Genomic DNA, 24,146 nt, shown 5'->3' on the forward strand with positions numbered 1-24,146 from the left:
TCTAAGCAATCAGAACCCCAACTGTCTAAAACCTACTAGGTTTTTTTAAAACCTAGTTTCAATCACTCCATAATTGACTAATTACAAATAATAAAACCATTCCATTAAAAACACTATAACCTCAATAAAGGAAAAAAATCCCACAATTATAAGACAAAAATGATAAAGCACAAGAAAATTATTTTCAATTCCATATCAATAATATCTAAAGGAATCTAATAGTGTTTTCCAGGTTTAGAGCTGAACTAGTATGGCAGTAAGCAGAAAGGCAATTAAGTATAGAAAAAATGTAAATTGGGCAGTGAAAAATGAGGGCGTTGAGTTAAACAGATGAGAATCATAATTAAAAAAAAGCTAGGCATAATGGTGCACAGTTATTATCCCAGCAGCACTCTGGAGAGAAGGTGGTGGATCTCTGTGAGTTCACAGTCATCCTGGTCTACATAGTGAGCTCCAGGATGGCCAGGGAGAGATAGAGACTTTGTCTTAGAGAGAGAGAGCCAGAGCCAGAGCAAGGAGAGAGAGAGAGACAGAGACAGAGAGACAGAGAGAGAGAGACAGAGAAAGAGACAGAGAGAGAGACGAGGGGGAATACTATTTATGTTGTATAATACACAATCTATAAGTATTGTAAAGAAATATTTTTTTCTTAAAGGAACCTAACTATATGAAATCATAGATGAAATCACATAATGTACCTGAGCTGCATTGGGGAAAACTTAAAAAGAACCTCTCCAATGTCTTCAGCATTGTAGGATAAGTGGTATTCTCCTCAAGTGCACAGTCAAGTCCTCACTCTAATACAGCTGGGCCTCAGTATCACCAGGAATTAACACCAAAAAAACCCATCACCATGGAGCGCTCAAGACTTTTATAGAAAATAGTGTTCTACTTGCATATAATCCACACATACCTTCCCATAAACCTGAAATCATCTCTAGGTTATTTACAATACCTGATACAATGCTCATACTACACGAACATTTGTTATTTCGCATTGTTTAGAGACTAATGACAAGAAAATAAGCCTGTACATGTTCAGTACAGACACAATTCATTTTAAATACTTTTGGTCTGTGCATGGTTGACTCCATGGATAAGGTCACTGTTATCAAAGTGAAAAGAGCTCTGCGTGGTGGCGCTTTAGTCCCAGCATTTGGGAAGCAGAGACAGGCAGATTTCTGAGCTCAGGGCCAACTTGGTCTACAGAAGGGAGTTCCAGGACTGCCCAGACTACATAGAAATACCCTGTTTTGGCAGGCGTAATAAAAAAAGAAATCTACAGAATGGGAGAAGTATTTGAAAATATGAAAAGGTACTTAATTCTAGAATACAAAAGAACTTACAACTCATTATGCAATTTTTAAAAAGGCAAAGGATTCAAGTGAACATTTCTCCAAAGAATATTGATGAATGTACATAAAAATATATTCACCATCATTAGTCATTAGAAAAATGCAAATAAAAATTAAAAGATATTATTGTTCCACAAGCCTTAGGGTAGCCAAAAAATAGGTAAAAGTCAGTATTGGTGAGGATGTAGAAAACTGGAACCATCATATATTGCTGGAAATATTATAAAATCATCACTTTTGCAAGATAATCTGGAATTTTCTCAAAGATCAACTGTTATTACCAAAAGACCCAATAATTCCTCCCCTTGTTATCTACCTAAGAGAAATGGAAACATTCATACAAAAACAACACAAATGTTCACAGGAGGATTATAAAAAGTGGGAATTTTCTAAATGTGCATCAAAACTCATAATTTAATATTATATTACAAAGTTATATCCACCAGAGGAGTATTCCCCCTAGAAATAAAGACATAGATATTGTTACAATAGGAATGAATTTCAAAACATTATGCTAGGGCTGGAGAGATGGCTCAGTGGTTAAGAGCACTGCTTGCTCTTCCAAAGGTCCTGAGTTCAATTCCCAGCAACCACATGGTGGCTCACAACCATCTGTAATAAGATCTGGTGCCCTCTTCTGGTTTACAGGAATACATGCATTCAGAATACTGAGAATACTGTATACATAATTAATAAAGAAATCTTTAAAAAAAACATATGCTAAGTCAGAGAAGTCTGACATGTAAGTACACATCCTGGACCACAATGCTTCTATGAAATGTCCACAAGAGGCAAATCCACTGCCATACAGGACAAGTTCGTGGCTGGTAGCAGATGAAGAGGAAGGAGGGTGGTAACTGATAATGGGTATTATTGATGTTTCTCTTTTGGGTGATGAAAATATTCTGAAGTGGCTGTGATGGTATACACAGCTGTGTGCACAGATACTTTAGAGGGCAAAATTTATGGCATGTGAATTATATCTCAATAAAATCATTAGCAGAACTAATAAATTAAGAGTAGTGATTATAGTCGCTCAAAGAAGAATTTCAAAACAGAGTTGAACTTTATGACCTGTAATAAACTATAATGCCTATGGCCATAAAGACAGTTTTAAAACAGTATTTTAAAAACAGTGATTAGGGTCTGACTAGTGAAAATAGCATACAGTCTTCTAAGCAGTTAACATTTTTGGTTATAAAAAAGAAGGGACTAAGGAGAGTTAAGATGTATGCATATGATCAAGATATATGATATATGTGTATAAAATTGTCAAAGAATAAAAGACACTCTTAAAAGGGAGAGAAAAGTTATGAAATGCATGAGTGCAGCTCCGTGCTCTGAGGTGGCTGCCACCAACAGGGAGACAGGAGGTTCTGGGGGAGGAAACCATGGCAGGGACCCGCATCTAGGTTGGTTTAACATTCTGAGTCATCATTGGGCCTGTTTTGGCAAAAATGAGATATTGAGCAAAAGAAAACACACAAAGGAGCTTAGAATTGTCCTACCTAACAGTTACTAAAAGACAAAAATATGAGAGGCATTTAAGAAAAACTCAGGAATGTAATATATTATTTTCTTATTAGACAGCAAATCTAAATGATAAAAGTAACAATTAGTTACCACTCATTCTAAGTTAATTAGAAATACTTTACTGAAAGCCTGTTATATTAAGGTGCTTAATAGGAGGGAGCAGACACAAAAGCAATTCCTTCTTTACAGAGCAGGAAACATACAAGTTGAGGAAATGCACTAAAGGTGGGGTAAGCAAGCCTAAGAACCCGGGGACTGCTGGGCAGAAAACACAGAGCACATTTCAAACCAGGAGTACTTTATTTTCAGAAGCAGCAACACCTCAGTGTTTTTAGCTTTTTAGTTTTTATATGACATGAAGGGATACCTCATTTTTAAACACATTTCCTTAATTCCATTAAAACTGAAAATCATTTATTTAAAAAAATATTTTCCAATGTTTAATAAGCCCAGCATTTGGTAGAGATGCACAGTTCTAATACTAAGGCAGAGGGGAATAGCATTCCAACAACTGAATGACCCCTTTAACTGACAAAAAGCATTAATGATATTATAGTTGTCTAGTAGAACGAAGTGCAGATGAGCTCATGTATACATTATAAATGTGCTTCTAAACTGGCCAGTTTGGAATTAAAACCAAAGCGATTAACACTGCTGCATACACATACATCTTAAACTGTTTCCTGAACTTGCAACTAGCTCATTACTATAGATACGAAAATATAAACAAGGTCTCATCCCCATATGTTAGAATCGAACACTAAGGCAATGAAAAAAAGTTGTGATTACAATTTCATCTGTTTATAAACTGTCCAGACCAAAATACACTATTTTCTTTCTTTGACTCTTCCACCCCTGACGCCTGTTAGTAAAGAGATAAGCTTCCATCTGACCAGTCACTGAAACACATATAAAGATTACTTATATTAATGGAGAGAAGACTGAAAATGTTGCTCAAAGTTTATTTTAATATTAAGTTTATTCATTTTTAAAGATTTATTTATTATGCATTCAATGCTGGCATGAACATGCAGAAGAGGGACACGCCAGGTCTCATTACAGATGGTTGTGAGTCACCATGTGGCTTATGAGAATTGAACTCAGGACCTCTAGAAGAGCAGTCAGAGCTTTTAACCTCTGAGCCATCTCTTCAGCCCCTTAAATTTACTTATCAAGCTATCCTATTAACAAGCAACGTAGAAAAAAAAACTTCCAAATTTCTAACCACACATAGAAAAGAGGCAAAATTTTTCTATGACTTGAAATAATTTATGTATAACTCAAATACTACTACATGTCAATGGCTTAAAATATGAAAACCATTAATCTTTGATTTCAAGTCACTGATTTACAAAAACTTTCATAAAATCTTGAGGTTGCCCACTTTACTTATAAAATATTTTCCTTACAGATCTAATATCTGCTATTTCCGGCTACAGAAATAATTCCTGAAATACCACTTCAGGGAAAAATGAAGTGGATGGACAAATCAGGATAGGCAGCCCCCAAGCCAGCACACTGTCTCAAGTTGGTTTAAAACTGTTTTCCCAGAATGCCTTTTCACTCAGTGTTCTATTCAGTAAGTTTCCTAAACACTGACATTTTTTCTGGTCCCTGCATTAACCCCTGATGGTTATCCATGTACTCAGAAGTTATCTAATTCAAAGGTACATACATATAATTTTTCTTTCTTTCTTTTCTTTTCTTTTTTTTTCTTCTTTCTTTCTTTCTTTCTTTCTTTCTTTCTTTCTTTCTTTCTTCTTTCTTTCTTTCTTTCTTTTTTTGAGACAATGTTTCTCTGTGTAACAAACAGTCCTAGCTGTCCGGGGAACTAGCTCTTGTAGACCAGGCTGGCCTCAAACTCACAGAGATCCACCTGCCTCTGACTCCTGAGTGCTGGAATTAAAGGTGTGTGCCACCACTACCCGGCCAAAGGCACATATGTAATTTAACCTTTAAAAGCTCGGGAATAGGGGTTGGAGAGATGGCTCAGCGGTTAAGAGCATTGGCTGCTCTTCCAAAGGTCCTGAGTTCAATTCCCAGCAACCACATGGTGGCTCACAACCATCTGTAATGAGGTCTGGTGCTCTCTTCTGGCACCAGAATATTGTGTACATAATAAATAAATAAATATTTTTTAAAAAAGGAAAATAATTTAAAAAAAAAAAACAAGCTCAGGAATAAAGCAGCTCACAATAGTTGTGTTAGTGCCTGGGATTGATGGGCCTTCAGTTTGAAGTTGGCAGGAAGAGGAACAATATGTCAAAAGAGACTGAGACCAACTGAGATGAAGCAAAATGAGCAAGCAGCAAGTAAAAGTAGCATAGCCAGGGAGCTACAAACACACCCTAATTTTGAGCAAACAAACAGGGATCAAATCAGACAAGCTACTCACCCAGAATCTCACTTCTTACAGTTATTTGCCTAATAAGTCATTCATGTGTTTAGAGTACACAAAATATTGTTATGGCTAGGAGTGGTGGTCCATGTCTTTAATCCCAGCACAGGAGACAGAGGCAGGTGGATCTCTAAGTTCGATGCCAGCATGATCTACAGAGCAAGTTCCAGCACAGCCAGGGCTACAAAAAAAATAAAATAAAATCTTGAAAAATTGACCCCCCCCCCAAAAAAAAGTTATGGCCAGCGAAATGGCTCAGCGGGTGAAGACGCTGCCAAGCTTGACAATCTGAGCTTGATTCCCAGGTCCCACAAAGTGGAAGGAGAGAATTCACTCTTCCAAGCTGTCTTCTGTCCTCCACACATGTTGTAGCATGTGAGAGCATGTGGAGAGAGAGAAAAAGAGAGAGAGAGAGAGAGAGAGAGAGAGAGAGAGAGAGAGAGAGAGAGAAATAGATGTAATAAAGAAAACTTTAATTAAAAACAAAAAGCTTAAGTCCAATCCCCTCAGACCTAAGGCATACATAACAAGTTCCTCCCTGGACAGATGGGAAGGTGAAGTTTCCAAAGTACCACTCTTTACAAGGAGCAAACAAAGTGCTCAAGAGATGGCTCAGTGGTTAACAACACTGCTGAGTACCTGGATTTGATTCCGAGCATTTACATAGTAGCAGCCCACAACCTTCTACAACTCCCGCTCCAGGGATATGATGCCTTCTCCTGGCCTCCACAGGCACCAAACAAGCAGGTAGAACACAGACATAAATGCAGGAAAACACTCATACATGCGAAATAAAATACTTAAAAAAAAAAACAGTTTAAAGTGCAAACAAGATGGACATGGTGGCTCATACATACAGTGAGTTTCAGGTCAGCCTGGTGTAGAGTGAGACCTTGTGTCAAAACCAAACCAAACCAAAAAAAATCCCACAAACAATAAACTGGAATTTATAAAATGATGCTACAACCAAGATCTGGGCATGAGAAAATTACCAATTACAATCTCATTTCTTCCAAAGCACCAGTTAAAAAAAAAATCCCCACAAAACCTAAAACTTAATTTTTTTTTTTTTTTTTTTTTTTGAGACAGGGTTTCTCTGTAGCGTTAGGGCCTGTTCCAGAACTCGCTCTTGTAGATGAGGCTAGTCTTGAACTCACATAGATCCACCGGCATCTGCCTCCTGGCATGCGCCACCACTGCCTGGCTAATATAATATTCTGGGTAAGAGGTTATCTAGCATCGGCAGCTGGCACTTGTTCTTAATTTTGGTGTAACTTCACTTTCTAGGTATTCCTAAAATGTGGATTCTGTCCCCACCACTTGCTAACTTTGTGACTCTAAGGCCCTGAACCTCTCCTGTGTGCCTTAGTTTTCCTCACTGAGAAACGAGGAGTAGGATAAACATGCAGAAGAGACTCCAGGCAGCAAGCTGAGGAGCCTACAGGAGCACTTCGTACAGCAGCCCAGCCTTTCTGCAGGCTGCTGCTAAGTGCCTCTCTCAGCTGGACTCCTAGTCCTGGTGTCCTAAAGTCACTTCAAATGTTCCCTATTCTACAGGCACTAATAGTGCTGCCTGGAATCTGCTTCATTCCTCCCTTGATGTAGGAGTGTCTTCTATCTATCTGTTTTCATTGGTTAATTAATAAAGAAAACTGCTTGGCTTGATAGGTCAGAACATAGGTAGGTGGGGAAGACAGAACAGAATTCTGGGAGAAAGAAAGCAGAGTCAGGCAGATGCCATGAAGCTCCGGCCCAAGATGGACGTAGGTTAGAATATTCCTGGTAAGCCACCACTTTGTGGTGCTACACACATTAATAAAAATGGGTTAATCAAGATGTGAGAGTAAGCCAGTAAGAGGCTAGAGCTAATGGGCCAGGTTTAAATGAATACAATTTGTGTGTTGTTATTTTGGGTGTAAAGCTAACCATGCGGGAGCTGGGCAGGACAAAAAGCAGGCCTGCTCACCTCATCACTACACTCTTTCCCTCTATGGTGGTTTGAATGAGAACAGTCTCCACAGGCTCATATTTGAATGTTTGATTCCCAGTTAGGAGATTGTTTAGGAAGGATTGGGGGTGTGGCCTAATGGGGGTGGTCCAGCCTCATCTACAAGAGCTAGCTCCAGGACATCTAGGGCTGTTACACAGAGAAACCCTGGGGGCGGGCAGAGAGTTAGCTATACAAGTATTTCATTTATAGGAATACAACTTTACTAAAGCTCCCTTTATATTACTCCTTTTAGATAGAGATTTAATGTTCACTTAAGCAGTGCATTCTAATTTGCCTTAATGTTCACAGCTGCTAAATAATTCATTAGACTTAAGAAAAAAATCCTGAAGATCCTTAAGAAAAAGTGAAACCTGAGAACAAAGGTGAGTAAAACACAAAAAGAAGAAAACAAGGCGCTATCATTTTTGGTGTGGCAACACAAGTCAGTGCTGCCCTGTCAGAGTGGCTTTTGTTTAGAGGAGGTGGTGGTAATTGCAGAGACTCACAACTGCTCAAGGTGCTGAGAAAAAGTGACTGGGGAGGATGCTCAGTCATAAACAGGGCATCTACTCCAACCGTTACAAGGCTCAAGAAACACTGCACAAGAGCGGGTGGAAAGACTACATACCCCAAGGATGGGGAAGACTACTGTAAAATGCTGTCTTCTGGCGCAGCATGGCTGCTGTGTTACCATTCACAATCCACAAAAGATGGGGTCCCTCAACATTCCTGCACAGGAGGAGGAAAGGGGCTCATGATGACTGCTTCTCCCTGAGGACCTGCTGACAGTTGGTGGTTGCTAGGGAGAGGAGTAACTCTTTTAATCAGAGAAATAGCCACTGTTAACATGACCTTGCTCCAATTAATGTGCACCTATGCTGTGTGCAACCCTATTTTAACAATGGCTCACCAAAAACAAACAACAACAAAAACCAAACAAAGACACTAAAATAAGAAGGGGACTCGTCAGGAAGGAGGGATTCAGGAATAAGACAAAGTTAAGAAAGAGTGATGGAGGGGGCTAGAGTGATGGCTCAGTGGTTAAGAGCATTGCCTGCTCTTCCAAAGGTCCTGAGTTCAATTCCCAGCTAGAGTGATGGCTCAGTGGTTAAGAGCATTGCCTGCTCTTCCAAAGGTCCTGAGTTCAATTCCCAACAATCACATGGTGGCTCACAACCATCTGTAAAGAGGTCTGGTGCCCTCTTCTGGCCTGCAGGCATACACACAGACAGAACATTTTATAATAATAAATTTTAAAAAAAAGAAAGAGTGATGGATTTGTGCATTTGTGTAAAAAAATCCAAATATATACATGTATGAAATTATTTAAAACATCAAAAAAGCAAACAAATATGGGGTGAAGTCTCACCATTAGTTGTATGATTTTTAGACAAGAGATTTTTTAACCCTGGCTCAAATAATATTTTAGGCTGGATATTTATTTGTTGGTAAAACTGTCCTGTACACTGAAGGATGATTAACACTGTGGTACCAAGAATTCAAATTTTGAGTTCTATACATTGCCGAAAACAATGTCTACTGATATGCACCACTATGCCAAGTTTATGTAGTACTGGGGACAAACCCAGAGCAAATTCATACTAGGAAAGCTCTCTACCAAGTGAATTACATCCTCAGTCCTCCTAGTTTAATTGTGCAGTAGAAGTTTTCTCTTTCCCCATATTAGAAATGATAATTTCTACAAAAAATCTCCATACTGAAGTCCCAACTAAACCAAGCAATAAAGCTATAGAGAAACGGACTGGTAAGTACTTCTAAAAGTGAAGATTGTTTTTAAAGCATCTATTATGTTCTTTCCCATGTACAATGCTATTCTATGAGCTAAAGAAGGAAGTGATACAGAATACCCAAGATCAAATTTAATGTGTTAAGTCCGAAACTGGTTCATCATAAAAACATGGCAAGAGTTCAAAAAATTCATTCCCACAAACTGTAATAGAAAGTAAACACCCTGACAGGAATCTGATCAAAGTCTAAAATTTAAATGGCCTTCAGCTACTGTTTAAAGTCTTAGGCAACTAGCCTGGATTAAAAGGAGAATACCAAGATGGCTAGAGCTACCTAGTGAGATTCTTGAGATTCTGTCTCAAAAAACAAAAATAAAAATGAAGCTTTAAACCGGACTGAAATCTCAAGGTCCAAATCAGGAGCAGAAGGAGAGAGAGCACAAGCAAGGAACTCAGGACCGCGAGGGGTGCACCCACACACTGAGACAATGGGGATGTTCTATCAGGAACTCACCAAGGCCAGCTGGCCTGGGTCTGAAAAAGCCTGGGTCAAAACCGGTCTTGCTGAACATAGTGGACAAGGAGGACTACTGAGACCTCAAGAACAATGGCAACGGGTTTTTGATTCTACTGGACCTATTGGTTTCGTGGGAGCCTAGGCAGTTTCGTGGATGCTCACCTTACTAGACCTGGATGGAGGTGGGTGGTCCTTGGACTTCCCACAGGGCAGAGAACCCTGATTGCTTTTTGGGCTGACGAGGGAGGGGGACTTGATTGGGGGAGGGGGAGGGAAAGGGGAGGCGGCGGTGGGGAAGAGAAAGAAATCTTCAATAAATAAATAAATTAATTTTAAAAAATGAAGCTTTAAGCAACATAACTTTAGGGAGTTAAGTGGCAGACATAAATGGAACCAATATTTCAAAATGGTGATGGCAATAAATATTTCCCAGAGCAGATTCTGCCATTTAGCTTTGTACCTCCAATATGAAATGCAACCTTAGACTTTAGGAGAAATACCAAAAACCAACCTAGTCCTCAAAACACTCACAATTCAGGACCTGTCCTACTCTGTGACCGCATTTCTCCCTGGTATCAAAGCCAGCTCCCTGGGCTCCAATATAGACTGAAGACCAAGAGCCCTCCAGGACTCCCCGGCCTGCAGCGCCAGACTGAGACTGCATCTTCTAGCGTTACAACCTCTCAGGCTCTCTAGTGTGTGACAGCCACTGTGGGTCTACACAGACCATACGGTGTAAGCCAGTCTAATAAATTCAATATATAATCCTCATTCTCTAGTAGCTCAATTATGTGATGGTAAGCAATAAGCTTTCTTCTATTTTATACTTCAGTTAGGAAAAAAAGTTCAGCTTTTTATACTTAATTTTCTTCAGAAACCATTTTTCGAGTAATTGATGTGGGAGTGATTTCTTATTAATAAAGAAACTGCCTAGGCCCATTTGATAGGCCAACCCTTAGGTAGGCGGAGAAAACAGAAGAGAATCCTGGGAGAAAGAAGCTTAGTAGGGAGTCGCCATGATTCTCCCACTCCAGACAGATGCAGGTTAAGATCCTCCCTGGTAAGCCAGCTCGTGGGCTACATAGAATATTAGAAATGGGTTAGAACAATATGTAAGAGCTAGCCAATAAGAGGCTACAGATAACGGGCCAGGCAGTGTTTGAAAGAATACAGTTTCCGTGTAATTATTTCGGATATAACCTAGCCATGCTGGCAGCCGGGTGCCGGGGACGCAGCCCTGCCGCTCCTATTTCAACAAGTAATTTTAGAATCTATTTTTGAGAACTGTTAAATGCTTTAGACTTTTTAATTACCTGTATTTAAAGGGCAGACAACAGAATTTGGTAGTCTGTATTTTAATGTTTATTTTACATTTAATAAAACTTACAGGCCATGAGAAACTCAAGAAAACTGGTATGGAACATCAGTTTAAGAAGTGTTACTCAAAGCCAGGCGGTGGTGGCACAAGCCTTTAATCCCAGCACTCGGGAGGCAGAGGCAGGCAGATCTCTGTGAGTCCGAGGCCAGCCTGGTCTACAAGAGCTAGTGCCAGGACAGGCTCCAAAGCTACAGAGAAACCCTGTCTCAAAAAACAAAAACAAAAAAAGTGTTACTCATTAATGCTGTGGAATATTTGTTTAATGATGCAGGTGCGTTGCATTCTTTTATGCTGCATTTGTTTAACTCTGTAAAGCTGTGTTACTTTGCCTGTCTAAAACACCTGATTGGTCTAATAAAGAGCTGAACGCCCAATAGCTAGGCAGGAGAGAGAAACAGGCAGGGCTGGCAGGCAGAGAAACTAAACAGAAGGAGAAATCTAGGGGGAAAAAAGAGAGGGGAGCGAGAACAGAAGAAGAGGGACTCCAGGGGTCAACCACCCAGACACACAGCCAGCGACAGAGTAAGAAGGAAATAAAGATATAGAATAAGGAAAGGTAAAAAAACCCAGAAACAAAATGTAGTTAAAGAGAAACAGGATAATTTAAGTTAGAAAAGGTGGCTAAAAATAAGCCCAAGCCAAGGCTGGGCATTCATAAGTAAAATATATCTCTGTATGTTTATTTGGGAGTTGGATTGCGCCCCGTCCTGCAAAAAAAAAAAAAAAAAAAGTAAAAAAGAAAAAGTTACAGAAAACTTTAATTCAGAAATACCAGCCTCATCATCCCAAAATAACATTATAAATATTTTAGTATTAGCTTAATTTAAGTAGTATGTATATATCTGTATGCAAACATGATTGGTTTTACAGTTTCTAACTTCTCAAATTACAATAAATTAAAAAAAATTAAAACCACGCATGGTGGCACACACATATAATCTCAGCACTTGGGAGTTAAAAATCAGGAAAATCAGGAGTTACATAGCAGGTCTGAGGACTGCCCAAGTACACAAGGCCCTTTCTCCAAGGGAGGTGGTGAGAAGAAAAAAAACCTATACACTGTCCAAGATGTGTGTGTGTGTGTGTGTGTGTGTGCTCACATGCGCGCGCATAGGCCAGGGGTTGACATCAGGTGTCTTAAGTCACTCTCCATCCTCCACTATACTTTATGAAACAGTGTCTCTCCCTGAACCTGGAGCTCACCTATTCGGCTACACTAGCCGGCCAGTGAGCTCCAGGGATCTGTTTCTGCTTTGCCATATTGACTTTATTTGATGCTCTGGTTCATCTTATGTCAACTTGAAACAAGCTGACATGTCTGAAAGGAGGGAACAACCTCAATTGAAAAGATACCTCCTTAAGATCGTGCTATCAGGCATTTTCTGAATCAGAAACTGATGTGGGAGGACACAGCCCTTTGTAGGTGGTGCCATCCTTGGGCTGATGGGCAAACTGTCCTGAGTTTTATAAGAAAGCAGTCTGAACAAGCCATGGGCAGCAAGGCAGTAAGCAGCTCCCCTCCATGGCCTCTGCATCAGCTACTGCCTCTTGGTTCCTGCCCTGTCTGAATTTCTGCCCTCACTGTTTTAATGATGAACTGTAAGTGAAATAAACCCTTCCCTCCCCAAGTTGCTTTTGTTCCCTGTGTTTCATCACAGCAACGGTAACCCTGACTAAGGCATGTGGGTTCTAGGAATCCAAGCTCAGGTCTTCATGACTACCTGGTACATTAGTTACTCTTGAAAAAACACTACTTACAGAAGAGTTTATTCAGGCTAAAGTCCCAGAGAGATAAGAGCCTGTTCTGGCAGGGAGGCATAACAGCAAGCAGTGGGAACGGGGGCTGCAGCAGGAGGCTTAAAGCTCACATTTTTTTTTAAATCATAAGCACAAAGCAGAGAGAACAAATTAGAAATATTCAGAGCTTTTTATACTCCAAGTATATACCCCAGTAACATACTTTGTCTAGCTGCACCTTCTAAACAGCCTCAAACAGCACCACAACTGGGGACCACGTGTTCAAATGCCTGAGCCTATAGGGACATTTCTTACTCAAACCACCACACATGGCACACACTTTACAGGCTGAGCCAGCTCCTCATTCTAACTAAGGTACTCATTTTGGAGAGAAATGAGGCTCAGAAACGTAAACTGACTTGCCCAGTAACATAGCTAGCAAGCACAAACCCTGAATAGGAACGTACAGTCTCCCCAAAACCCTGGTTTCACATTCCTTCAAGTATCACTTGCCCTTTAGTTTCGAAGTCTCCTTCTAGCCATCCATTCATCCACTAAGTAATTTCTCTATCAATCAACACAAGCCAGGAACACTACAGTCACAACACACAGATATAAACACCTCTTTAAACTAAAATCTCATCATCACCATCAGGGCTTTACTTGATGGATGCACAATATGCAGTGGGAGAATATAGATATTTGTGTACTTCATAAAAAATGGTACATTAGCTAACCTTGAGGAATAGATCAGTGCTAGCCAGGTAAGCGAAAAACAAGGAGTGCGAAAGCAGATGGCAGTAACCTATAAGGGAACAGGAAGGTGAGAGATAAGATCAAGTAAAATATAAAAACCCTGTAATAAAAGAATTTAGATTTTACCCAGAGGAAATGAAGAATTATAGATACTTATGACCAAGGTTATCCCATGATTAAAGCTTGCTTGCACGTTAGAAAGATCACTCTAGTGCCATAAACAGAGATACAGAGAAACATGAAGAGCCAGGCATGGAAACTAGAACAGAGGCAGAAAAGAAGCATGCGTACATACACACGCATGGCCTTTGGGGCCAGAAGAGGGCCTTTTATTGTTGTTGTTAAGTTTGAAAGGATTCAGCATTTATTGCATTTCCCTTCTTTTTTTATTGATTTTTATTGAACTCTACATTTTTTCTCTGCTCCCCTTCCTTCTTCTCCCCTCCCCTTCAACCTTCTCCCCATGGTCCCCATGCTCCCAATTTACTCAGGAGATCTTGTCTTTTTCTACTTCCCATGTAGATTAGATCCATGTATGTTCTCTGTTGTCTAGGTTCTCTGATTTCTAGGCTGGTTTTCTTTGCTTTATATTTAAAAACCACCTATGAGTGAGTACATATGATAATTGTCTTTCTGGGTTTGGGTTACCTTACTCAATATGATGTTTTCTAGCTCCATCCATTTACCTGCAAATTTCAAGATGTCATTTTTTTCTGCTATGTAGTACTCCACTGAGTAAATGTACCACATTTTCCTTATCCATTCTTCGGTCAAGGGGCATTTAGGTTGTTTCCAGGTTCTGGCTATGACTAACAATGCTGCTATGAACATAGTTGAGCACATGTCCTTGTGGCACGATTGAGCATCCTTTGGATATATACTCAAAAGCAGTATTGCTGGGTCTTGAGGAAGATTGTTTCCTAATTTTCTGAGAAATCACCACACTGACATCCAAAGGGGTCGTACCAGCTTATACTCCCACCAGAAATGCAGGAGTGTTCCCTTTGTCCCACATCCTCTCCAGCATAAGTTGTCATCAGTGTTTTTTATCTTGAGGGTCTTGGTTCTTACAGGTATTTGTGGGCCTTGCAATATGGGTGCTGGGATCCAAATTCTAGTTCTCAAGACTAGGCAGATGTAAGCCATCACTCCAGCTCTGACAAAAGACTTCAATAGAAGGGAGGGGGTTTCCTATCATAACTGAGATAAATGACAGAGGAGGGAATACATTTCTATTTTTGAGATACCAAAACATATTTTAAATAGTTTCTAAGTGCCTTGCTGTTGATTTCCAAGTATAAATTTTAAAGTGCAATTTAATTTCCAGCTGAAACTTACAATATACAGTGTAAAACACAAACTCACTGCAAGCTGGGATCTGAAAGCACACATCCCAGAAGCTGTGTGTTTCTGCCATGAAATGTCTGACCAATCTTGCTTTAATTTCTGAAGTCACTTTAAAGACCTACTGATAAAGACTATAAGCATCATGTTGTTTCAAAATGTATTTCTGATATAAACTCATGTGAAAGCATGTTAAATAATGCCAACTGAATTTCACAACACAAATAAATGGATCGATATTATGGGACAGCAAACGTTAACAGAACAATTGAGTTTACCTTAGAAGTGGAAAGCAATTAAGATCTGCTTCTCTGTAAGAGAACAGTCAAGTTTGAGACTAGCCCTGGAAAAACGGTCCACAAATCTTTACACCATGGCCAGAGCATTTTCTTTACCTTTTTTTTTTCCCCTTGTTTTTCAAAACTGGAATTCTCTGTGTAGCTCTAGCTCTCCCAGAACTCACTCTATAGACCAGGCTAGCCTCAAACTCAGAGATCTGCCTGCCACTGTCTCTGGAGTACTGGGATTAAAGGCGTGCGCCACCACAACCACAAACACTTTCATTTCTAAAAAGATTACCTAACTAAAATTTTGATTTACTTGAGTTTAGCTCTTCAGAACAATAAAAACAACAAAGACTATAGCTTTATAATCCATAAATTCGATTAAAGTAATCTCTAAAAGCAAGTCAAGCCCCCTCACACAAAGACAGAGAGAAAATTGTAAGCTACCAATGGTGGGGACAAGGATTTTCACTATTGGGAAACACCATAAACACAAAACTAAAATGGTCATATGTTAAAAACTCACCACAGATGTTATAAATAATGTCACCCACCACCACTGTGAGCATAATAAAAAGTCTGCAAAAAAAGTCAACAATAAAAATTCCTATGCAGGGGCTGGAGAGATGGCTCAGAGGTTAAGAGCACTGACTGCTCTTCCAGAGGTCCTGAGTTCAATTCCCAGCAACCACATGGTGGCTCACAGCCATCTGTAATGATATCTGGCGCCCTCTTCTGGCCTGCAGGCATACATGCAGACAGAATACTGAGAATATTGTATACATAATAAATAAATAAATCTTAAAAAAATTCCTATGCAAACAATGAGAAATACAATAAGCTTTAAAACAAAATGAATGCTCTCAAAAAGGCAGAAAACACCTTCTTGTTCTGAAAATAAAGAATAATTTTCTAAGTTACATACCTGCAATCTACCTTACCCAGCCTAAGCTCTCTTATCTGATTTCACCAGGTATCTGGAAGCTTATTTATCTGTTGGATGTTCTAATTTTTTTTTAAGATTTAACTTTATTTTATGCATATGTGTGTTTATCTGCATGTATGTGTGTAAACCACTTGTAGAGACAGGAAGAGGGTGTTAGATCTCCTGGAAGTAGTTAATGGCAGCTGTTTTTGAGTCACCATGAGGGTGCTGGGAGTTGAGCTCAGAAACCACTGGGTTATCTCTCTCCAGCCCCAACTTCCCTTTAAAAACAAACTGCCGGGTGGTGGTGGCAGGCCTTGAATCCCAGCACTCCGAGGCAGAGGCGTGCAGATCTCTGTGAGTTCAAGGCCAGCCTGGTCTACAAGAGCTAGTTCCAGGACAGGCTCCAAAGCTACAGAGAAAACCTGTCTTGAAAATAATAATATTAAATAAAAGCAAACAAACCAAATATATTACCCATTCCTGGCCCTTTTTAAACAAAGCACAGAGACATCATTACAAATGCAGACATCCTCTTAGGTTACGGTGCACACAAAGGTGTTACCAATCACCCTGTAAAGCCTGAACGAGCCGGCTCTCAAGGCTCCTCTCTCCCATCACCAAGCTGCTACCGACATTATGCAGTCAAAAGTACCTACTCCTAAGAGCATACCACCTCATGTAAAAGTATGTTTAAATACAGGGGAACGGGAACAAGAGGAGGCAATGGAACATACATGTCACAAATGCAGGGTGGGGAAATAAGCCGGGCATGGGGCATATGCAGTGCTCCAGAGGTGGAGGCCAGCCTGGGTTACATTAAACCCTGTCTCAAAACCAAAACCAAAAACCATTCATACAAACTCCTCCAATAAAAAGGGGAAATATCTGTATGTGAAGTGGGGGGGTGAGGTACAGCAAGAAGGAAAGAGGCAGGCTGGTAAAGACGGTGCGGGGACTGACAAGCACAACGTATAATGATGCAGGCTTATGAAAATGTCATGGAGAAACCCATTTCCTTTATGCTAATCAAAAATTAAAACAACAAAGCTTAAACACAAATGAGTAAATCTAGGTGCTTCAGTGTATTAATTATGAGGATGTTTTGAAATGGTTCATTCTTACTCAGAATTAGAAAACCTAATTCTGACTTTGAAAAATTCTATTAAAACTTTATTTTTCCCCCCTTTTTAAATTTTGAGACAGAGTTTCTCTTGTGGCCCTGGCTGTCTTGGAACTTGCTCTATAGATCAGACTAGCCCTGAACTCAGAGATCTGCCTGCCTCTGCGTCCTGAGTGCTGGGATTAAAGAATTCACCTATTAAACTTTTTTGATACTTTTTTAATTACAAATTAAATTTTTCAGGGCTAAAAAGGAATGTTAAAAGCATGTACTGCTTTCACAAAGAAATTGAATTCAGTTTCCAGCATCCACCCTGGGCAGCTTACAACTACCTGTCACTCCACCTTCAGAGGATCCAACACCTCCAGCCTTCACAGGCTCCTGCACTTACGTGTATAATGTGTATATTCTCTCTCTTTCTCTCTCTCTCTCTCTCTCTCTCTCTCTCTCTCTCTCTCTCTTTCCCTCCCTCTCTCTCTAAAATAGATCTTTCTGAAAAATCAGAATTTTTACCCTCAGAATTAAATCTTATATAATAGTTGGGAAGTAAATCTAAAAATTTGAGTACATTAATATATTTCCCTATTAAAAGTTGAAATCTTGCCAGGCCTGGTGGCACAGGCCTTTAACCCTAGCACTTAGGAGGCAGAGGCAAGAGGATCTCCAGGAGTTTAGGCCAGCCTGGTCTACACAGTGAGCTCTAGGCCAGCCTGGGCTACACTGAAAGACCCTGTCTTTACAAAAATGAAAACAAAAACAAACTTCTGCAATCTCTTTAAATTATCAAAGCAGTGCGATATTTTTCTAATATTGAAACTGATTTCAAATCCTAAGCTATTAAGTTGTATGATGATGTCCTGGTCTATTATGATAGACTAAAACATACACTCAAGACACAGTGAAGGAAGTTCTTCATACCAATTACAAATATTCTAAAAGCAAATGAGGGGTAGGGAGATTGCTTAGCAGATAAAGGCCATAATGATAAAAGCCTCAAGGGTTTAATTGCCAGAACTGACATAAAAAGCTGGAGAGATGGCTTAGTTAGGAGCATTCCGTTATTCTTGCAGGAGACCCAGGTTTGGTTTCTACATGGTGGCTCACCATCACCTGTAACTCCAATTCTAAGGAATCTGGTGCCTTTTCCTGGCCTCTGTGGGTAATAGGCATACATGCAGTGCTCAAACACACATACAAGCAAAACATTCATTCATACACATAAACAAAAACAAGTAAATAAAAAAAGCTGAACATGGTAGTATACACTTCTAATCTATGCTGCAGAACAATCTTCGTACACTATAAATATGTATTGCTCTCACTGTTAATAAAGAACTGACTGGCCAATATCTAGGCAGGACTTGGGGGGCAGAGAGACACTGGGAAGAAGGGCGGAGTCAACGAGTATCGAACAAGACGAAGAACAACATGGGAAGTTCACAGATGAGGTAAACGATCCTTGGGGGAGTACATAGATTAATAAACATGGGAAGTTCATAGATGAGGTAAATGTGTCTCAGGGAAGCACACAGATAACAGAAATGTGCTAATTTAAGTTGTAAGAACTGGCTAGAGACAAGCCTAAGCTATTGGTTGAGCAGCTATAATTGGTTACTATATGATTAGTTATAGTATTATGACTATTATATTATAATAAGTAATAAGCCTCTATGTGATTATGTGGGAACTGGCGGATGGGATAAAAAAGTCCACCTATAGATCTCCGAATTCCTACAGCAACATGGATGGCAGAGACAGGAAAATCTCTTCAACAGCAGAACCAACTGTTTCAAAAAAGTGTAGACAAAAAACAATCACACACACACACACACACACACACACACACACACACATCCCACTAAATAAAAGAAATCTTGAAGCAAATGACAGGGCAATTGAAAAATGAGAATCCAACCCTTATGTGAACTCATACACCTTCCCAAAGGAACTACATAATGATCGTAGAGAAATGTCTACTTTAAAAACTAGGCTAGGGGCTGGAGAGATGGCTCAGCAGTTAAGAGCACCGGCTGCTCTTCCAGAGGTCCTGAGTTCAATTCCCAGCACCCACATGTTGGCTCATGACCATCTACAACGGGATCTGATGCCCTCTTCTGACATGCAGGTGTACATGCAGAGTACTCATACATAAAAAAAACACTAGGCTATGCTGACTAATTTTTCAGACATTTTTATTTCATTTACTTTCAACTGATCTGAGGATTATTTTTTTTCCTAAATGATTTTTGTAAAAGAAATTATCAAACCATAGTAAAGCAAACAACAGATCATATTTTCAGATCACATTAGTCAAAATGTATACTCATTTGATATTTATACTAAAACACACTAGGACTGTTATATTTTAGGAAAAAATAAAATGATTTTAATAGGAGCCTCATTTATAACTGGGGGGAGAGGGAAATATGATAAATTAAAAAGAACAACACATCACGGTGACTTTAATTCCCATGTGTTTTACATGTGCTATATGACAGGCCCAACGATGAGGCCCTTAACCTAAGAAACAAAACCAAACAAATTTAGGAACTCTTGCAAATATTTCTGATATATTACTACCAAAGGAATGTGTACATTCAATAAAAACAAAACAAGTTCACAATTACTCATCTGATCAGAATATGAAATGACATTCAGAGTATTAACAAATAGAAATGGACAGCTAAGAAGTTACTTCATTAGTTAATGTGAAAGTCCCTGTTAAAAACTTTTAGCATTTTCTGAGGACAAAATTAAAAAAGAAAAGGTATATTTCATAATTATTAAATATTTCACAATTATTAAAATGTCTAAGATACCCAAGATACCCGCTCAGACTTTACAGATCTTTGGGCAAGATTATGAAGACCAACTCAAAGCTCTAAAGAGAGCCGGGCACACGCCTTTAATCCCAGCACTCAGGAGGCAGAGGCAGGCGGATCTCTGTGAGTTCGAGACCAGCCTGGTCTACAGAGCTAGTTCCAGGACAGGCTCCAAAGCCACAGAGAAACCCTGTCTGGGGGGGGGGGGCTCTCTAAGGAGAGCAGAACTGGGGGACCAGCTCTCAGCAGTGGCAAAGGGGCACAGGTTGACTCTGGCCAAGAAAACTGTGAAGGCTTCCTAGAGTGGGGGTTTTAAAGCTCAGGAGAAGTTATTTAGAGCAGTTGTGAGATCTCACGCTCTTTAATAATAGAACAGACTCCTTATTTGCCATGGAATGGTTCTGAAGTAAGGCCATTCAAATTCAAAATTAGAAGGGTTCTTAGAGACCCTTCCAGACCCAAAGACCAAGAACCGCATCTATATTCACACCCAACAAAACTGGCAAGAATAAACAGCCTCCTTTCCAAAACAGTACCTTTACTTAATTGGAGGACATTACAAAGGCTTTCTATGAAGTCCATGTGTTTTGCGCGTTATCTGGGTCTCTCTAAATCCAATAAATTCTCTTGCTCTTACTGAAATGCAACTTTTACTTTTCAAAATATTAATTTTTAAAGCAAATTCTAATTACAGAAGGGCCCCAAATTACCAAACTGATTCTAGCTACATGACCTTGAAAAGTCTTTTCTTGTAAACTGTAAACCGAGAGCCCGAAATGAAAGTTAAGACCATTAGAATGTAAACTCTATGTTCTGTTGGTCACTCCACCCCCTGCCAGTGAGACAGGCAGGCATGAAATGCTTACTGACTGACAGAATCATTGCTGTCCCAAAATATATGTCAAGTAAATACAACCATTTTCTTTTTCAGCTTCCCCCCCCCATTATTTTTTATCTAATGGAACCCAGTGTTTCATGTACACTAGACACATCCCACCACTGAGCTGAATTCCTGGAACCCAGGGTTTCATTTACACTAAGCACATCCCACCACTGAGCTGCATCCCTGGCCTCATTTTCTTCCTTTTTAACTAATTAAATTTTAGTCTGCATTACCTCAAAAAAATTTTTAAAGGACCCTAAAAATATAATTTTTTATGCAACAAAGCAGAAATATATTTATTTTAAAATGAGACTAGGTTTTAAAAAATAGGGGTAAATTATTTATGGCTGGCCACATCACTGTTTTTTACTCTAATTTTCTACCTTTGATCCATTCCTGTACCCAGTTTCTTTTTCCTGTGTAAGGGAAGCTTCTGGTCCTATTAGCTGCTTCTATGAGGACAACTTCCCCTTTGGGACCTGAAAGGTCATTTCTGTAAAGCAAGGGGACTGTACTCATTATTAATTTCTAAAGTCTCTGCTTTAAAAAAAAAAAAAGTATAATTCTGCTTTCATCCTACCCACGAATGTAGATGTCCTGATGCCTTGGATTGGTGCTCACCCCTCCTGGAATCAAAGAATAGCTCACAATTCGCCTCTCTCCAAACTCTTTACTGTCCCTTCTTATCTGTACCAGACCAAATGAATTCAATCCTGAAACTATTAAATGGATGCAGTGAAAAGCTCCTGGCTTTTGATGACAGAGACCTGGACTGGAATGTAGGTTCTGCTACTAATTCCATACCTAAAACAGTGATGCAGTAACTATTTTTACTGAGGATTAGTAAAATGTACGGAGTACCTAGACCAGAACCTGACAGGCCTTTCAGAAGCCACATTTCCCCACTACTTATGTGACAAGGGCATACAAGCTGCACGGGTGGCACGGGTGATGGCTTTAAAACTGAGCTTACTCTTACCACACTGGTGGTATAGTATCAGAAGTCAGCCTTACCCTGCCAGTGTACCACGCGCTTAGAGCAGCCCTCATCAAAACAAGTCCTCAGGGGTCTCACAACTCAGTGCTCCAGCCTCCCAGAGCCCCAAACCACATGGGGGGGGGGGAATTAAAAGACAGAGTCTCTGGATTTTACCTGAAAGCAAACTTGTCCTCTGCTGTTCACTTCAAAGAAGCCACTCGAGATTCTTCCAACTTAAATGTACAGGAAGTAAGCTAATTTAACGTGCTGCAAGTACTCTAACTTGTGTTGACTTTCAATCATAGGCGATTAAAAGCAGGAACAGAAAATAAAATTTCTCACATGATGAAAACACCGAGCTTTGCAGACTCGTACAAACATGTTCAGAAAAGGTGATAGCTTGATTCTTGATTTCAAAATAGGTCAAGTCTGGCAAGAGCAAGGGGAGGGAGTGCTGGGGGCTGGCAGTAAGAGTGACTTAAGAATTGTCACTTTCATTCAAGGCGGTGGTGGCGCACACCTTTAATCCCAGCACCGGAGAGGCAGAGGCAGGTGGATCTCTGTGTTAAGAGGCCAGCCATTTTTCTGCAACTTAATCATAAACACCACGGCTTCCTTGTTTTGGCAAGCTTGTCATCCTCTCCCATATTCCTTGATCACATTGTAAACCAAAGCACTAAAAGGCCTAGTTTTCACTACGTAAGTTTTGAGGTGTCTGATCAAACGCACCAGAGTCTCTGCCTTCTCTAGGCTCTTCAGTCCTTCCCCTTCTCCTCTCGGGTCCATGCCCCCCACCCCCATCAATCTCCCTAGGTACATCCTTTCCTCTAGCTTCCCCTCATCTGTGTCCGTACTCCCCTTACCCACGCTGGGTCCCAGCTTCAACCTCCCATTCCTGACCTTAGGTCCTTCCTTTGCTCCTCTTCTGCCCAAGCTTCTCTCACTCCCTCCTTTTCTCCGTCCAGCTACCTGTCAGCACACACCTGACCTTAGAGAAGCCCATCCCTTCGAGGCAGACCTCGTGTAACAGACAGACCTGCTCCTTCGCCTGGCATTCATTCCCACCAGCGCTGGTCCTGTCTAGGCCCTCCTCATTTTGGGGGCACTCTCCTCTTTCTGAAGGTTGACTTAAAAACCCAAACCCTTTTTCTGACCCCAAACAGCTCTCCCGTGTGACCCGGCAAAGGCCTCTACTCTGGCTGGCCTATCGCACTATTTCTGACTCTGAACCTGGTACCTACCCGAATCCTTCAAGGAAATCAAGTGCCACAAATACCCGTCCACCAAGTCCCCCGTTTTGACACCTGATATTCATGCCCTTCCCATCTCCCAAGCCAGGAGAAAGTGGAAATGTGGACCCTCCTCCGCATGCCTCTAGGGGCCGTACCCCTCCCTACTCAGCAGGTAGCCCAGGAGACCCCCTCCACACAGCCCAGGTCCGTGTACCTAACTCCATGCCGGCAGACTTCTCCCCCAAAGCCCTTCTCCCCATCTGACCCCGGTCTAGTGACCCCGTCTCTGACGAGAGGCCGGGCTGCTATCTCTGTAACCCCCTCCCCCAGTTTCGTTACAGTCCCCGCCCAAGAGACCCGCTGCGAGCCGGGCGGGCTGCGCTCCCTGCCCACGGGACTCGAGCGCAGCCGCCTCTCCCGCGAGGTCAAGGCAACCAGCGCCACTCACCTCCGCGTCCACCACCTCGTGGTAGGCTGGCGGGGGGTCGAAGCCGCCGCCACCTCCGCTGCTCCCGCCGCGGGAAGGCCCGCCGCCGTCCCCGCTGCCGTCGCCCCGTGGGCCGCCGCCCGGCCCCGGACTGGGGCCCCCGCTATCCATGGGCTCGTAGCCGCCGTAGTCCAGGCCCGGCCGCTCGTTGGTGAGCAGCGCCACGGCCTCGTTGATGTCGTTCTTAGCCAGGCGCAGGGCCTTGCGGATGGTGGCCGGGTCCGAGAAGCCCATGCACAGCAGCGTGGTCATGTGCTGCTCCTCCTCCGATTCCATGGCTCCGGCTTCAGAGCCGCGCCGGCCGGCGGGCGGGCGGCGAAGCTGCGGCTCCCGGGCCTGGCGGACCGCGCCGCGCTGCTTCGGCGCCGGCCCCGCACCCGGGCGGAGGCCCCTACGCTCCTGCCCCGCGCGCTCCGCGGCCGCGGGGCCAGGGTTGGGCGCGTGCGTGGGCGCCTTGAGCCGAGCCGGAACGGTGAGGCGCTCAGGCGCGACCGGCCGGCCCAGCCCTGCGCGCCGCCATGTTGGCCTGCTCCTCCTCCTCGCGGGACCGCGCCTCCGCTCCCGGAAGCGGCACTAGCGGCGTTCGGCGGGCCGTCCCCGGGCGCGGGCTGCGCGGCGCGGTGTGTGTGTGCGCGTGTGTGGGTGTGAGTATGTG

The 24,146-nt window shown here is 41.6% G+C and overlaps 1 protein-coding gene across 1 annotated transcript in view; it reads right to left on the reverse strand.

Moving 5' to 3' along the window:
• Usp24 (ubiquitin specific peptidase 24) overlaps positions 1-23,908 on the reverse strand; it is a 132,771-nt gene extending 108,863 nt beyond the window's left edge. The window contains exon 1 of the mRNA XM_050136087.1: positions 23,453-23,908. Coding sequence (XP_049992044.1) covers positions 23,453-23,767 — 315 coding nt within the window. The 5' untranslated portion in view covers positions 23,768-23,908. The remainder of the gene's footprint in view (positions 1-23,452) is intronic.
• Between the last annotated feature and the right edge of the window lie 238 nt (positions 23,909-24,146).

Source organism: Alexandromys fortis, unplaced genomic scaffold (assembly GCF_014885135.2).
Source record: "Alexandromys fortis isolate MF-2015 unplaced genomic scaffold, M_Fortis_MF-2015_v1.1 scaffold_13, whole genome shotgun sequence".
Taxonomy (NCBI): Eukaryota; Metazoa; Chordata; class Mammalia; order Rodentia; family Cricetidae; genus Alexandromys; species Alexandromys fortis.